This window comes from Vulpes lagopus, chromosome 3 (assembly GCF_018345385.1).
Source record: "Vulpes lagopus strain Blue_001 chromosome 3, ASM1834538v1, whole genome shotgun sequence".
In the NCBI taxonomy this organism is placed as follows: Eukaryota; Metazoa; Chordata; class Mammalia; order Carnivora; family Canidae; genus Vulpes; species Vulpes lagopus.
This window is the reverse complement of record NC_054826.1, coordinates 35,530,776-35,547,825: the sequence shown is the minus strand read 5'-3', so window position 1 is coordinate 35,547,825 and position 17,050 is coordinate 35,530,776. Positions and strand designations below refer to the sequence as shown.

At 45.3% G+C, this 17,050-nt stretch overlaps 2 protein-coding genes across 5 annotated transcripts in view; one reads left to right on the top strand and one right to left on the bottom strand.

Annotated features, from left to right (window-relative positions):
- CYFIP2 (cytoplasmic FMR1 interacting protein 2) overlaps nucleotides 1–17,050 on the bottom strand; it is a 124,560-nt gene that overhangs the window by 40,706 nt on the left and 66,804 nt on the right. For all 4 annotated transcript variants that reach the window (XM_041749174.1, XM_041749177.1, XM_041749176.1 and 1 more), the window contains 2 exons: nucleotides 15,188–15,387; nucleotides 13,295–13,382 (listed from right to left, as the gene is read on the bottom strand). In XM_041749174.1, coding sequence (XP_041605108.1) covers nucleotides 13,295–13,382; nucleotides 15,188–15,387 — 288 coding nt within the window. The remainder of the gene's footprint in view (nucleotides 1–13,294; nucleotides 13,383–15,187; nucleotides 15,388–17,050) is intronic.
- FNDC9 (fibronectin type III domain containing 9) lies at nucleotides 6,695–13,159 on the top strand. The gene is made up of 2 exons (XM_041749178.1): nucleotides 6,695–8,521; nucleotides 10,557–13,159. The coding sequence occupies exon 2, from the start codon at nucleotides 10,564–10,566 to the stop codon at nucleotides 11,275–11,277; it is 714 nt and encodes a 237-aa protein (XP_041605112.1). The 5' UTR covers nucleotides 6,695–8,521; nucleotides 10,557–10,563; the 3' UTR covers nucleotides 11,278–13,159.

The following is a 17,050-nucleotide window of genomic DNA, read 5'->3' as shown; positions in this document are numbered from 1 at the left end:
ATCAAACAGGGCTGGGACAGGGTGAGGTGAGGGAGACGCTCATTCTCCTAAGTGAGTGCATTTTAGCTCTGGTCCTGTTAAAAAGGCCCTATTCTGTATTCTCCTGTTTCCAGTACTAGGGATGAGGAGTATACAGTAAACACCAAACAAACCATGGCTGACCTCTGGTTGGAGAAGGAGATTGATGAGAAAGGGGCAGGAGAAAATTGTCTAGGTAAGAGAAATGCCCTACTTGCTGCTTGGGTTGTTTACTACACAGCTGTATACACTTGTCAAAACTCATGAAACTGTATGTACATTTATGATCTGTGTATGTTATGGACAGAATAGTTGTTTACTCTCAAAATTCATTTGTTGAAATCCTAACCCCTGTTGTGATGGTGTTAAGAGTGGGACCTTTGGGAGGTAATTAAAGTCATGATGATGGAATCCTCATGAATGGGATTAGTGCCCTTGTAAGAAGACAAATGAAGGCTTGTTCTTTTTTCCTCTACCATGTGGGATACAGCGAGAAGGCTCTCTGCAGAACATCAAGTGGGTCCATGCCAGATGCTTGATCTGCCAACACCATGGGTTCAGACTTCCCAGCCTCTAGGCAATATATAAATGTTGTTTAAGCTACCCAATCTATGATATTCTTGTTATAGTAGCCTGAACTGATTAAGACTGCATCTTACTGTATGTGATTATAACTCAGTATAAAAGTAAGTTAAAAAACCTACTGGGCTATACCATAGCCTAATTTACTTCCCAACATTTATTTTCAAAGATTAAAAAACAAATCCATGATTTGGATTTTCTCCTGAAAAGGGCTGCAGCTCAAGCCTGCATGGGAACAAGAGAATGATGACCTGGCTGTGCTAAGGGCATGTGACAGAGCTTAGTGACTTGTAGAACTACCTTCTCATCTCCCCACCCACACCAGGCACTCTGGACTTCTTCTCTGAACCCCCAGTAAAGCTGTGAGCATTTCTCCTTCATCCATTCTCAAATATCCTATGAAAGGAATTTCTGAGCAACAGGGAGCTTTCAAATGGATATCCCTGAAGGACACAAAAGCAATCAACTACATTTTTTTTTTTTTTTGGATGTTTTTGTCTTGCTTTGATTCTAGGGGTTGGATTCTGAGGTGGGTATTCCTGAGTTTAAATCCTAGGTCCACAAATTTACTAACTAGATGATTCTGAGCAAAGTACTTAAGCTCTCTAGGCCATGGTTTCTCCTAAGGTAATAATATGAACTCCAATAGGGTTGTTGGAAGTTTGTTTGTTTGTTTGTTTGTTTGTTTGTTTATTTATTTATTTATTTATTTAATTATTGTTATTTTAAGTAGGTTCCATGCCCAGCATGGGCATGAATTCATGACCCTGACATTAAGACCAGAGCAGAGATCAAAAGTTAGATGCTTAACCAATTGAGCCACCCAGGCGCCCCTGGCTGTTGGAAGTTTAAATGAGATAACATACATAAAACACTATGCGTGGGGCCTGGCACACTGGAAGCACTCGCTCCAATAACCACCATTAATATTACTTTGATAATTTGCTAAGTAAAGACTAAAACAATACCACTTCTTGGTCAAATGTCCTGCAGCAGCTCTGGCTACAGTCACGATTCTCTGAATGTGGAGAGGGGAGTGCACATGTTGGATACATTTTTATAAAACCCACCGTATGTCCCACGTGGGGGTGTGACAGAGGTCACAGTTGGACTAGCTGATAGAACACATCAAAAAAGCAGATTTTGTTCAATACTGATTATGTTATAAAATGGTGTCCAACATCAGACTGTGTTGGGTAGAGGCCCTCACAGCTATAAGCGCCCCAGTGGAGGCTGAGAAACAGTGTTGCTAGAAGGGAGATCTCCCTGCACTCATTGGGTAGATGTGCTTACTCTCCCTGCAGAGCGCTCTGCTGCAGTGCTGTCTTCCTGGGCACTTCTCCAAGGCAGTCTTAACCTTCGCTCCTACCCAAGTACCACGTTTCCTTCACACTCTTGGCAAGTGCAAATTAAAATACGTTCAGGTAGATGGAAACTGTTCAGTAGCTTCCCCAGTTCTAGGCAGAGAAGGAGAATAATTTTGGGATTATTTTACCACACACAGCAGTGTAAAGAATTCCTCTCACAGACTGGGTAGCGCACATAAGAGGCCCCTTGTTGCCATTCCTGTATCATCAGTCTTGGATCCTGGTCTAGACCAAAAATTTAGGCCTTAGTTGATGGCCCAAGCTCAGGAAGGATCAGTGTGAAATGAGCAGAATTCAAGTCCTCCTAAGTGAATAAGCTCCCCTTACTCCCCTCACCCCCAAAATACACCACACCCATGCAAGAGGAAACACACACACACACATGCATGCTGCAAAGTGCATGCACACACACCCCCGGAGGGCACCCATCTGACCTGCTGGCTCAATAGGAGGCTGGGCCCTATTGAGAAAATGTGGGAATATGGGAGCCTGGCCATTTTCTGAGGTTTAGCAAAGAAAAACAGGAAGGCAATATGACTTAAGACATCGGAAACTTGCTACACATCTCTTATACTAAACCAATCCTGCTGACTCAGGTAACAGTCAACTGGCCTGCCTTAGAAACTAATTATGTACCCTATTTAAGATATCTCACTTAAAATCAAGCTTGTTTCAAAATACTGCAACACTGCACAAAATAGCTAACTTTATGAGATCTCAATAAACAATCCGGATTCAGAAATTAGGGCCATATTCTTAATATGTGACATAGATGTGCATATATATATATATATATATATATATATATATATATATATATATATTTTTTTTTTTTTTTTTTAAGGCAGGGCAGTATTTTAAGGAGAGAAAATAAAGTGAGTTTTATCTGGCAGATTCTGGGCCCTGTAATATTATTTTACAGACTTAAAAAAAAACTGTGGTAATATATGCATAACATAAAAGTTACTATTTTTTATCATTTTTAAGCATTGCATATGGACTTTTAAGTCCTAAGGCCTCTACCTCTAACAATAAACACAGCCAGCCCCTCTAAACAATGAGGCCTATTTATCTGGCAAACTGAATTTGCAAGCAATTTGCATCTCTGCTTTCTGGAATCACAATCCCTGTTTTTCAGATTTCAAGAGGTATTAAATGGTTTCTAATTTCCTATGTTAGTTACAATTTCTCTAATGTTCCTTGAGCAACCAGAATCCCATCAGCCCAGGGACACAAACATGGCTCCCTAATTCAAGTTGAATTCAGGCTACAGCTCAACTCTCTGAAATCCCCACAAGGCAAGAGAGATTGAGAGATGAATAAAACTGCAATGCAGTCTTTGTTAGGAGAGCCTACGGGCTAAGATGGGTTAAAGGACTGATAAATCCTGAGTTACAGGTTCAAGGGCATCAGTAGGGCTTGCTGATGTTCCTGTCTGTCCCTTCTTGATATGTAGAGAGCTGTAGGCTAGGTCTCCAACATCTGGGGTCCATTTGGGCTTCTCAGCTCAGAGGTTGAAAAATCCAAGGGAGTTGCTGTAGAGACCTCAAGAATTGATGCTCCTCTCTTTCTTGTCTCATGAATAAAGACAAGAGGAGAAAAGGAACCAGACTTCCCATTCAGCAGTATGATACCCATGCTGTAATACTCAGAGATGCTAAAATTTTTGGAAGAAACCAATGTCAACCCTTTTTAAATAACCTGTACTCATATGATTATACACAAGTGGATAATGCTTCTCTGCTTGTGAATAATTCTTTCGTAACTACCCAGGCATATTGGTTTTCTGTGGCAGCTACAACAAATGACCACAAATCTGGTAAACCAGAAGAAATATATTCTCTCATAGTTCTACAATCATAACCCAAAATCAGTTTGAGCTAAGATCAAGGCGTCAATGAGGCCACACCTCCTCCAGAGGCCTGAGAGAAGAATGGATATTTTGCCTCTTCCAGCTTCTGGAGGCTGTCAGCATTCCTGTATTGTGGCCAGCTCCCACCCATCTCCTGAGATTTGGGTTCTTCCTCCATATGTAGGCAACTTCCCTCTGCCTCCCTCTTAAAAGAACACTTGTGATAACATTTAGGACCCATCCTGTTAATCTTCTCATCTCTTGGTCCTTCACTTACTCACATCTACAAAGCCCCTTTTTTTCAAATAAAGTAGTATTTCCGTGTTATAGGATTAGGACCTGATATCTCGGTGGGGGGTGGTCATTACCAATCTCCTACATCAGGTAAGGCAAGGTACAATCACCCCCATTTAGTAGAGGAGGAAGCTAAATGAAATGAAACGCAGGATATTTCACCATGTGTTTAGCAATTGCCAAAATAACAAAATTCTTCACAACTAGTGGATCAGTAATGTTGTATAGCTGGGGAGTGGTGCCATGCAGACCTGAGAGCAGGGGTGGCCACAGCAAAGCCAGTGACACTGCTGGTGACGTTGTCAGTGGGCCTGAGGCAGACTCACCTGGGCAAGCCACGGTGGGAAGTGCTGATAGCAAGGGATGGATGCAGAGGAGATGTGCTCAGCTAGATGCAGCAGAGCACTGGGCCCTAGATCTTACGGATGGTGAATTCATGGAGAAAGCGTTTCAAGAGTATGATAAATTTCCCTGAGGAAATTTCCCTGAGGTCAAATCATGGGGCGTCATTTAGCTAGTGATGACCACACAAACACAAGGTCCCACCAGCAATTTCTAGAGACTAAAAAGTTACTGGGACATTACTGGCATAATTTAAGGGCTGATTTGTGTGATAACCTATGTCACCTGGAAGGCAGCTTTATGATCTATTCTATAGAACTCACTTTACTGGGATCCCTGGGTATCTCAGCGGTTTAGCACCTGCCTTTGGCCCAAGGCCTGATCCTGGAGACCTGGGATCGAGTCCCACATGGGGGCTCCTTGCATGGAGCCTGCTTCTCCCTCTGCCTGTGTCTCTGCCTCTCTCTCTCTGTGTCTCTCATGAATAAATAAATAAAAACTTAAAAAAAAAAAAGAACTCACTTTACTTAGAGAATAACACATTTAAAATTTAGGCTCATAGACTAATTTCAATGACTGGACCAGTTGTGAAATGCTTTTGTTTGTTTTGTTTTTACATTTAGTATCACCTCTAACCCTCTTGGTCAGGGGTACATGGACTCTAGACTCACGAGCAGGGAGAGGAAACAGTCGCTGAATGTGCTTCTTCAGATGTATTTGATGGTTTCCCTGCTTTTGGTGGCTGCATCCAGGTGGTTGGATGTTCTCTTTGAGGTCTTTTAGTTCCTTGTCTGTTCCTGTCATTCTGGAATCCACTGAACTGTGAAGTCCTGTCTCTACTTCTCCAGAGAAGCAGAGCAAAGGTAAGTGTTCCTGTTGACTACTGTGAACCGAGGAGGAGTAGTACATCAGGGAGGCAGTCCAGGAGTCCCAGCTCTAGGGACTACCGACCAGGAGATGGCACAGCTTGGCCAAACCTCGCTTCATGATGATGGTCAAGTTAACTAACCCCTGTAAACCTCAGTTCCTCCTTTTGCACAATGGTAGTAAGAAGTTGACCTCAAAGACTTGTTGCCTTGATAAAGTGACAAAGCACATGTAAAATGCACCAAAACATTCTCAGTGGTTATTTCTGAGTTGTACAGGTTTGAAGGTTGCCTTTGGGCTTTTCTGTATTCTTTAGTTTATGTATAATGAGCATACTGTTATTATTATTATTTTTTTAATAAAGCTGTTTCAAGAAAGAACAAAAAGCAAGGAAGGAAGCATCATGTAGGGTGCAAACCTTGCTCATTACAGCCCCTGGATCAAGCTACAGTCAACTCAGGAGATGGCTCTGGCCCACTGACCCTTTCTTCTAAAGAAGAGCAGCTGTTCCCAGGCCCAGCTTGCAGAGATAGGCTCATCTCATGCCCCAACACTAGAAGACAGGGATTCTTGATACTCCCATCTTATAAGAAGGGATCTGTCAAGGCTACATAGGCAGGATTTGAACCCAGCCTTGGGTTTTAGGGCCTGCACTCTGAACAACTACCTTCTCCTGCGAGCCAGTCAGCTCTGGGACCCAGGAATGCCCGGGGAATGGCCTCACCTTGTCCCTCTGCTGCCACCTTCAGGAACGGCACAGGGACCCCACTCTGGTTGATTTCCTCTGGCTGTAATCTAATAACCATGTGAGCCAATCAGAGCCCTCCTGGGCTGCCAACTGAAGAGGCTATGACTTGGACTTAGACTTAGATGGACTTGGACTTGGACTTGGATGCAGACAGGAGGGTCCTCCCTGAAGGTGGAAAAAGTGTGGGTTTGGCTGAGATGTGATCTCCTGAGGAAAGTTCCCCCAGAAGATCTCATGCACCGAGGGCTGCCCTGGCTCCTCCGGGTGCAGCCAGGGGACGGTGAGGGCCCAAAAGGGGCAGGACGCATCCAGGACTGCAAGTTGGGGACTGGTTTCCACTCCTGGCTTTGTCACTAATCAGTCATATGGCCTGAGGAATGCCATCCTTCCTCTCAGGCTCTGTGAAACAGGAAGGCTTCTAGGCCCCACTCACATTCTCTCAGTGTCTCAGCTTCTCAAATAAAGAGCTTGGTGTTAAAATTGGCATCTAGGAGCATTAAAAATAAATTCCCATTTTCTGTGGCAAAGGCTTGGGTTCTATCCTGTCACTCCACAGGCCTCCTAAGTCTGGTATTTTTATTTCTCTCAAAATAAACTTTTCAAAAGGTACCTGCAAACTACCACACTGGCCTTTCTGGGGAGAGGACACTTTCATGTTCTGCAGGGAGTCGCCATTAGCACACATTACAGCAGAGTTTAGACAGGCCCCTGGGAAGACCTAATGCCATGGGAAAGCCACAGAGCAAGTGTCTAATCAAGGGACATCCTGAGACTCCAAGACTCACAGAGACCCTTGGCCGGGGGAGGGTCTGTGACTCACCAGGAAACTCTACATAACTTTTTGATTATCACTCATGTGAATCACAAGGAGACTTCCATGGGTTCACCTCAATACTTTGGCCAGGAACCAAGAAGAGAAAAAAACCTGACTTTTAAAAGCACATAATTTGTGTAAAATAATTCAGATCTAAATCTGTCTGGGCTGGAGCTGCTACAACAAATCTCCACACACTTGGTCAAGGCTTAAGATGACAGAACTTCATTCTCTTTATATTTCAGACATGCTCTGTGATTTGCCCCAGGAGAGGGATGGCAACAAATTCTTTCAAGGTTGAGGGGACCTGAAAGGGGTGGAATCTCAGAGGCAGATATACCTTTGTGGGAAATGGAAGCAGAATCAGGATTCTTCAAAGAAAAGGAACTTTGGGGATCATCCAATCCAGGAATAGTAAAAAGTTTCCATTTCTGGTGTCAACCCCAAGTGATGGATTGGTAAGCAGTTTCTTGGGATGCTTATGTTTCTGAGACCAGCTGAAAGGGGTGCCCTATCAGTTTTCCAAAGCCATTGTAACAAATTAGCATAAATATGGTGTCTTCATATTGTACTATCTCACAGTTCTGGAGGCTGGAGGCCTGAACTCAAGGTGCTGGCAGGGCCACTCTCCCTCTGAGTGCTCTAAGGGAGACTCCTTCGCATCTTCCAGCTCTGGGTGGTGCCTGGTTCTCCTTAGTTATGACAGCATCCTTCCAACCTCTGCCTCTGTCTTTACATGACTTCTTCTTTTAGTGTCCCTCTGCATGTAAATCTCCCTCTCCTTTCTCTTATAAAGATACCAGTCATTGGATTTAGGGCTCCACTTAAATCTAGGATGATGTCATTTCAAGAGCCTTAACTAATTAAGTCTATAAAGACCCTATTTCCGAGTAAGGTCACACTCTGAGGTTCTGGGTAGTCCAGAATTTTGGTGGGACACTCAAATCAACCCAGCACAAATGCTGTGATGGTTCAGCAAGCCTGACCTGGGTGGTACTCCTGCTTTCCATCTGTCATCTCCATCTAGCCCAAGTCTGTAGCTTTACAGATGATGGAATTGAGGCCCAGAGGATAAAAAGCTCTTGACCACTGTCATGTGACTAGAAAATGCCACAGGAGATAAAAATGAAGAAAGAAGATGATGTAGAGGTGGGATGGCTTGGGATAAAATTACTATTTTAATTGTAGGATAACTGAGAAGGGCGTCTTTGCATTTGGCCATTGTCCAAAGAGGGTCTAGATGGGGCAAAAAATGATCACCAGCCAATTAGAGAGAAAATTTGGCAGCCTTGGAAGAATCAGTCCCATTCTGAGGATCGGTTTGCCGGAGACTGTTTGCCTTTTTTTTGGCCAAAGGAATGAGAGCTCCTCTCAGTGGGCAAAAGCCTTTCCAGACTGGTCCCTGAAAGCATCGTGCGTACAGATGCCTGCTGGTTGCCATGGTGAATGATGCTGATCTGAAGAAATGAATAATGTGAGCGTTGGGGGCGACAGTGGGATTACTCAGACAGTGGCGAGAGAGGCATCAAGGAGAGCCCAGAGCAGAGGAGGCGAGAAGGCTCCATTCCTTCAGCTTTGGTCCACTCTGTCTCTGCCTCTGCAGACTGCGTTCTAACCAGACCCACCGCGAGCATCAGGTAAGGGACATACATGGCTCTTCTTGGAAATGGAAATGGTTTTTCCTTTCACACTCTTCTTGGAGGAGGGCCAGGCAATGGTAATATGAATAGCTAAAAATAGGGGGAATTTAGAAACAGAAGCAGAGAAAGAAAAGCAAATAAGGAAGCTTGATCTGGTCCCAAAAGCTGAGGATGCTGCTACAGTGTCTTGCCAGAAAGCTCTTTAAAATGTCTGCTGTAGAGAACTCAGTCTGCAGAGCCAGCCAGCAGCAGATGCAAAGCAAACAGAACAAAAAATTCATGACAATAAAACGGGATTCCTGATCACCCCTGATGGAAGGGTTGTACAAAGGCCATTGCCTCTTATTATAAGTAATGAATTAAAACTCTTTTCATTGTGGTCAGAAGCGTTTACAAGGATGTGTGGGGTGGTGTGGGTGGGGGAGGTCATGAGAAAGGACAATGACGAAGGGAACGTAAACGTCTCCTTTGCAATGACCTTCCCGGGAGGGATCTGAGCACACCTGTCTTGTCTCTTTTATTATTCACTATGTTTCTGGGAAGAAATTTCCAACCAAACAGAAGGGAACTATTCCCCTTCCTGAACATGTCAGTGCACTGTCATCCTTAGAGAAGAAAAACCAGGATTGAAAAAAATCGCTCAGTGATCTCTCTGCAACCCACCTCCTCTAGGAACACAGGCATGAAAATAGAAGGTCAGAGGGAAGCAGGAAGGGGAGAGAGCAGCTTGTGATAGAAATCAGTTTGGCTTCACATCCAATTCAGGTTCAGATCTGGTTGATGGGTTTTTACTGGGTCATTAAAATCTAAAACGAAGGCTTCTGTATTACACATGAGACAGGAAGGGCAGAGAACAGGGCTGGGTGAGACCCGTATGTGAACATACACAGGTTGAATGAATATGGCTGTCCCTGAATTTTAAATCAGGGGAAATTCACTGGAGAGGAAGCTCTCTGTCTCTCAAAGAGATAACATTTAAGAGAAACTAAAAAGCTTGAAGATGGTGCTCTCTTATCAAAGTGGGAGGGCTGGTAGTCTAAAGAGGGCTCATTTGATTTGTGGAAAAACAGCAACTAGGTCTTAGTACCAGCACCTCATTTTGCAATAATGTTCTATAACTAAACCCAGAAGCCTTGCATTTGGAAATCTAGCAGTTAAGTGGCTTTGAGTCTACTTACTAGCCAAGTGACCTCAGATTGCTCATCTGTAAAATGGGGATCTAGCTCAGAGGGTGTGATGAAGATTAAAGGGAATGTATTGCAGTATGTGAGCATCTAGCATGACACATACGAGATGTGACACAGCCACCACTCACTAACTGTTGTTGATTAGTATCATTATTAACACTCATAGTACCAGAGACATTAAATAGTAGCAGCTATGCTGGCATTAGGAGCTGACTGTCTTGACCTATACAACTGATTTTCTGGGTACCTTTGGCTTTGAACAAACAAACAGAGAAACAAAACATGAGCAGAGGGTTTGGGGAGAAATCAGCTGCCAAGAAGTGATGACGCAAATCTCCTCTTTCATGGGCAACAGAACCGGGAGGCTAAAAAGCAGTGGGCAGAATGTTCTAGATGGCTGAGCACTTGGAGCAGAAGCAGAAGGTCCAGAAGGGATACTGTAGGGGATATAATTGTCTGACTTGGAGGGAACAGAGCTGTGGTGACTAATATGGGCATGTGGTCTGATTTCTTTTACTGCCTTTTTTCGTTTTTTAAAGGGTTGGAAACAATGTTGTACCTAAAGGATCTGAGCTAGGGCAGGATGAACCTGGGGGATATGGGCGCACCTTTCTCAGGCCTGAAGGCCACAGGCTTTGATATGAGACAGCCCCGATTTGAACTTTTGTTCTGTTATTTCTTAGCTACGCCTTTGCTGAGTAATGTAACCTCTTGACCTCCACTTCTTTGTAAAACAGGGGCAATGTCAGTCCCCATCTTGAATGTTCACTAAATGGTGGTTATGAATATTGCAACTAAATACTTAAACAAGGGGATGTCATTTTTCACTTTGATTCTGGTTCTAGAATCAGGATGAACATCGAGGTTGGGAACGTTTCTTATACAGGAGCCATCATTTCCTGGTCATCCTCAGAGCCCTGCTTGGAGGACTATTACCATATTATGTACAGGCCCAACTGGAACAGCATCTTCTCCGGCTATCTTCGCTACAGCTTCCATCACGAGGAGAAAGTGCCTCGAACAATCAGTTCTGTGGTGCTGGAACACCTCGCCCCTTCTACTCTCTACTTCCTGTGTATCAGCTGCAAGAAGGCTGCCTTCCCCTATAGGCACTACTGCACCATGTTCCATACCCTGGATAAGAGCCCACTGGCTGCTGGAAGTTCCTTAGTAGACCCCCAAATCTCCCTGTGGGTGTTGATGGCCATTCTGCTGGCTTGCTTCACAGCCGTCTTAGCTTTCATTTGCCTCCAGTTCTGGTGCATCCGTTGTCATGAGCCTCGATGGTCCTACAGAGCCGGCCACATGGAGGAAGCCAATGGGTTGGTGCGATGGCCAGAGGAGGCCCCGGCTCTTGGTCAGAGAGAGGAAGACCTGCAGGGGCTCCCCCTGGTGGAAATGCCACGCAAGAACTCTGGAGCTGAAGCCGAACCAGAAGCTGAAGGTGAAGCCGACCAGGATGATGCAGCTGACGAGGACGCCGCCAATCAGGATGCCCCTGATGTGGGTGCCTTACTGAGGGGCGGTGGCGATCATCCTGCCATACTGCCTCATTTTAGGGAGTGAGAGGTAGTATGGAGGAGGCAACCTATACTGTGTAGCTTAAAGCCCTCCATATAGTAGATATTTGGTAAAAATGTGTCTCTAGACTACTCATTGGCCTCCCCTCAACTGTCTGTGCTCTTGTGGATCATCCTGGTTGGATGAATGTCCTGTGACAAAGCTTCTCAAGCTAAAAAGCATATACCCCCAAGGTATGCCAAAGGAGAAACATGGCATCTCTTAGGAGTATCCATTTAGGGGAGCCCAGTTAGGAACTAAAAACATTACTTTAACGTTAAAACAAACATGAATATATCATGGCAAAGAAAGCAAAATTTGCATGGCTTAAATAAAATACAATACTTCGAGGAAACTTTTGAGTTGAAGATGGGCTCTGCAGGTTATGCTTCCAATCAGCTGAGGCAGATGTCTAGTCTCCTCTGCTCTTGGGGAAGGGGGTTATTTTGGAAAGGTTGAGAAGCCTTGCTCTAGAGTGTTTTCCAGCTTTCAGGCAACCACATACCACCTCATACCCCACCTCCATTTTGTTTAAACCATAGACTATCTTTACTATTATTAACAATATTTTTCTTTAAATGGACTCATTTTTAAAACTTAAACTTACTTTAAAAGATAGGCTTATATGACTCCATAAATTAAAACCAGCACCTTCCTGCTCTAAGTAGTAGCGACACAGGAATAAATATAATAAAAACAAAATCATATTAAGTTTGACTTAGATCCTATTGCTTACTAAAAACTCTGAACTTAAGGTCTGCTCTCTTAGCTTTGACAAAAAGGAAAATGGGAAAGCAGAAGGTATTGAAGGCATATTAGCATCAACGTAAAAATGTGTCTTTCTCCAATTATAATTACAAGGCTTGAAAGAGATTTGAAAAGGGAGGTGTTGTTCTTACTTTGTGAGTCAGTGTTTTTCAGTGACACATCTGTGAATTATTCAAAATGCTGGCTCTGAGTGTCCTGTGATTTGAGAAAGTTGCCTTGAGCAGACTGGTTGTCCTGGACCAGAGGACACCTGCACTGTCCCAGCATCAACCTAAGACCTTCTAAGCCCAGCAATAGGCCCAAGTGGTGGGAGCTCACTGATTCACCACACTTCCCAATCTTGGGCTCCCCAACCTTTTCTCATATGTATTCAGTCAGTTCTTCAAAGTGTATCTGTGCTTACTTTTTGAAAATCGGGTCAAAGGTGGCCATTTCTAGTCCATCACAAAGAAAAATGTTGGTTTTGTTATTGTTGGCAAGTTTTACTCTTGCAGTGGCATTCTTCCCTTTCAAACCCACAGGGTAAGAAAGGCATCTCCTACATACATCACATGCTGGTGAGACTTTGTGAACACTGCCCCCGTCCCCACCATGGGTGTAGAAATTTGTGGAGGGTAATGATGTCTGCTTTAATCTCTGATATATCCCTAGCATGCAGAATCTAGCCCAATGTCTGGCCTACTGTGGGCGCTTAATAAATGTCTGTTTAATGAATGACAAAGGACTGAAAGTCTAGAACAGGGCTCCCTCTGGGAGGCCTGGTTAGTGTCAGGATGCGTATTATGAACAAAGCAGCAAAGAGATGGGAGAAGACCTGCTTCTTGACTCTAGCTCCAAAAATCTGGGATTTCTTTCAAAACTCCACCTTCCCAATTGCTTCCTGTCTGCAAATTCCTCACCTTTCTGGAACCCAAATCCCAGAATCACAGGACCATTTTGCAGTGAATCAACTGAGCAACAGGAGACAGGATGAAGACGAGAAGCCCCACATACCTACTTTTCCGCTCACCTCAGTGCAGTTGCCCCCAAACAATTCCCACCCAGGAACCACTCCCCTACCAGGTCTGCACTCACCCTCACCCTTGCTAGTTGTGCACAAATAAAGATGAATATACTCGCAGTTGTTTCTGCCTGGATCTCACTGCTGCCTCTCTAATCTCCATACCATTTTACTTTTCTGATTTGGGGAACACTTTTCCTATTTGCTTTTGTTGACGAGTCCTCTTAGGAATAGGACGCAGGCAAGACTACTCACCTTGGATCCATAGAGGTAATAAGGCTGAACGTTGGCGGGTTTATCTCTTTGCGGTTCTTGGGTGAAAGGAATGGCAGTTCGAACAAAACTAGTAGAGGAATAGAGAGGGGGCAGGAATTAACCAGGTCCTAGGGCATTCTTCATGGGACGCAACCTAGCCAGAGCCCTTCCTGACCAGGTACAAGCAAACTGTTTCTAGGTGGTTGTCTATAAAGATACTAAACTCTTATCATACACTCCCATTCATTTACCTACTGTCTCCCTTCCCTAATGGGAAAACTGTAGTCCAGATTCTCAAGCTAGACTCTGGGCTATGGCTGCTCACGAGAATAGTAGGCAACCAAGTGACAATTGGCTGGGCCTGAAAATGGCCTTCTTTGGGGCTCCAGATCCTTCCCTCCACCCCCAGTTTGGCTTCTTACAAGCAGGGTTCCACAAGCTCTTTCTATAAAGGCCCAGATAGGAAGTATTCCCAGCTTTGCAAGCCAGATGGTCTCTGTCACCATTACTCAGCTCTGCCGATAGTGTGAAAGCACCCATAAACAATTGTAGATGAATGAGCATGGCTGGGTTCCAATAAAACTTTACGAATTTCAAATGATTTTCACTTGTCATCAAACTATAATTCTTCTTTGGATTTTTTCCCCCAACCATTCAAAAATGTCAATAGCATTCTTTGTGTATGGGTTATATAGAAACAGTTGGCAACAAGATGTGGCTTGTGGGCGATAGCTTGCAGACCTCTGCTCAAGAGGATTAAAAGTCCCAAATCTTTACAGAACCAGAAGCCTGTCTTGCTAAGTGTGTGGATTCATGTTCATCTGTGGTTTCCTCCCAGACCCTTCAATTCATTCAACACATACTTATTTAATACTGGCTGTAAGCCAGGCTCTGAGGGTACAGAGAGGACCTGTAAACACATACATGTTTGTATAACCTAACGGACTTGTTTTGTGCATGAATACATCTCCCCTCTTCTGTCAGGTTTTGAACCTCTGTGATGATAAGGGATAAGGTCTTCTCCTCACCTTGGTGCTCGATACAGGGCTGTGTACACCTTGCAGGAGATATATGCCGCTTCATCACACATACATGTGCTTATTCTGCATGAATGTATTCGTGTATATGGATGTCCTCATAAAAGCACCATCTGAGGGACACCTGGATGGCTCAGTGGTTGAGCATCTGCCTTCAGCTCAGGGCATGATCCTGGGGTCTGGGGATTGAGTCCCACATCGGGCTCTCTGAAAGGCGCCTGCATCTCCCTCTGCTTGTGTCTCTGCCTCATCTGTGTGTGTGTGTGTGTCTCTCATGAATAAATAAATAAATATTTTTTAAAAAAGTACCATCTGATCATAAAGCACCATGCTTAATCCTATCTTGGCCTGTGGAGTAGTGCACAGCGCGGCTCCTGCTTCCTCCCAGGTCCTATATTATCTTTCATGGCACCATTCCCCGTCCCATCTGTTACACCCTCACTGAGCTCTCCACTCCTTGGAGATTTTGCCTGGGATATTCTTCTCCCATCTCTTCACTTTTTTTATTCCTACTCATCCTTCACATCTCTACTCAAGCATGACTTCTCAGAGGAGGAAGCCTCTCTTGAGGTTCCCGTCACTTCCCAGGCTGGATCAGGTGGTGGTGTTTTCTCGCTCATGACTGGGGTTTTCCTCCATCTCCAAATTCACTCTTTCTAACAGTACATTTATCAGGGGGCTGTCGGATTGCCTGCGTTGTCCTCTAGCCTGAAGGCTGGAAGAGGCAGACTTGCTCACCGTGGCAGCCCCGGCTCTGCACAGAGCCTGCAGCCAGGAGGGACTGACTACTGCGGGAAGGACCCGCTTCCCCGGCCCGCAGCCCATGCCCGCGCCCTTCGCCCAGGGACTCCCTTACCGGTTGGTGGACCCATTGTAGCAGTAGTTGGGGAGGAAGTCGAAGTTCAGCTCCCAGAAGACGTGGAGGGTGATGCGGCCGTAGGGGGCAGACACATTGTGATTGGCCTCCCGGAACATGGCGTCGAAGCTGTCCAGGGTCATGTGCTTACACAGCAGCCGGTGCGTGAGCCGGTTGATCTCCAGCAGCCACTCCAGCTCCTGCCAGAGAGAGCCCACGGCCGCTGAGGGTGTATACGCACACTTCACACGCACACTTTCATCTGACGGCCCCCCTTCGTGCGGGGGAGAGGCCCTCACACAACCTCCCGCCCTTCTTCAGAGGACGAGTTCCCAGCCTGGGCCCAGGGAAGCTGCACGGGCCGGCTCTGGGAAGGCTCCACAGACCGGGGGCAAACCCGGTCAGTACCCCCTTGGGTGGAAAGCATGCCTGCTTGCTTTCCAGTCTCCGTATCGGGGAGGAAGAAGCCTGCGTCTCAGCGCTACAGGTAAACAAAAGGAGGGTGTGCCAGCCTACCACCAGAGGCTGGATCTCTACCGATCAGAAGTAAGGGCTACCGTTTGCTAAGTACTTCCTGTTAGCTCAGACCACATGAAACTACTGATTTTCTAGCTTAAATACCATCAGGTATTAGTAGTTTCAGGTGATTCAGTGTATTATACGCCAAACAGTATCCTAAGCACTTTATGTGTCTTAACTCATTTAATGTTCAAAAACCCCTATAAGGTCACCGTTACAGTTGTCCTTACTTTATGCCTAGAGAAACTGAGGTTTTGAGAAGTTCAATCACTTGACTCCAAATTCAGGAAGTTGGGCTCTGATGTCCATATTCTTAACCACTATATACTGTAGAAATTTTACAAATAGCCGGGGACAGAATGCCCCCTCCTTTGGATTCCTCGTGTGTCTTCCACTCAAGGGCTGGGCACATGTTGGCAAAGGTGCAGTTGAAAGCCATGGACCAAGGACTCACGTAAGGGTGGGCCCTGACTGCTTGAAACCCTACCTTTGGGCAGAGAATGGGAGCAAAGTGGCCAATACACAGACACAACAGGTCACTGCATTTGCTGGCAAGTAAAAGGAGACTGAAACCCTTTGGGCTGGCTCTCGTCCTTAGTGCTGCTATAAAAAAGGATCAAAGCACAGTCTTGTGCAGAGAGAGAGGGTATGCCTCTTCGTAATGCTCTAGGACGCTCCCGTATTATTGTGGTTAAGCCTTCTTTTGAGATGGGTATGATAGCCTCTGTCTTATAGAGGGGACAAATGAGGCTCAGAGAGTGAAGTGATTTGCCCAAGGTCACACAGGGAATACAGAACTTGGTTTAGTGTGTGATCCTGGGCCTCTAGGACATGGCTTCCTGGAATAAAGGAGCAATCTGCTAAGAAATCACTTTGAAAAGTAATGATAGTTTGACAATATAAAGACTCAAGGAACACTGGCAAGGGCAGGTCACCAGAGGGTGGCCAGGAGGCAGGACAGCTTTAGGGGCTAGGATTTGGAGCTCAGGTTGGTCACAGGATGCAGCCTCACACCACTGAATCGATCTTATTCTCATCAGCCACAAGGTGTCCCTAAGGCTGGCTGGGGTCCAGAGTGTGGCCAGGTGGAGGCCCCAGACCATGCTTCCAATTTTGGAGCTCTGTCTTTCTGCAACTGAGATTCTATGGCTCTAAATTGGGGGTGTGGAATTGGATCGGAGCTTGCAAACTTAAATGGCTGTATAGGCCAGCCCAGCTCAGGGAAGAGGGACAGGCAGGAGGAGAGATTCCTGAGGCTGGGGTGCCTGTGGCAAAATGTCCGTCTGGACAGGGTAGTCTGATACTCAACTCCATATAGTTGTGCTGCCTCCTCAAAATGGGCTC

Excerpts from the sequence above, each read along its gene's own strand:
- FNDC9 (XM_041749178.1), top strand. The coding sequence starts at position 10,564 with ATGAACATCGAGGTTGGGAACGTTTCTTATACAGGAGCCATCATTTCC.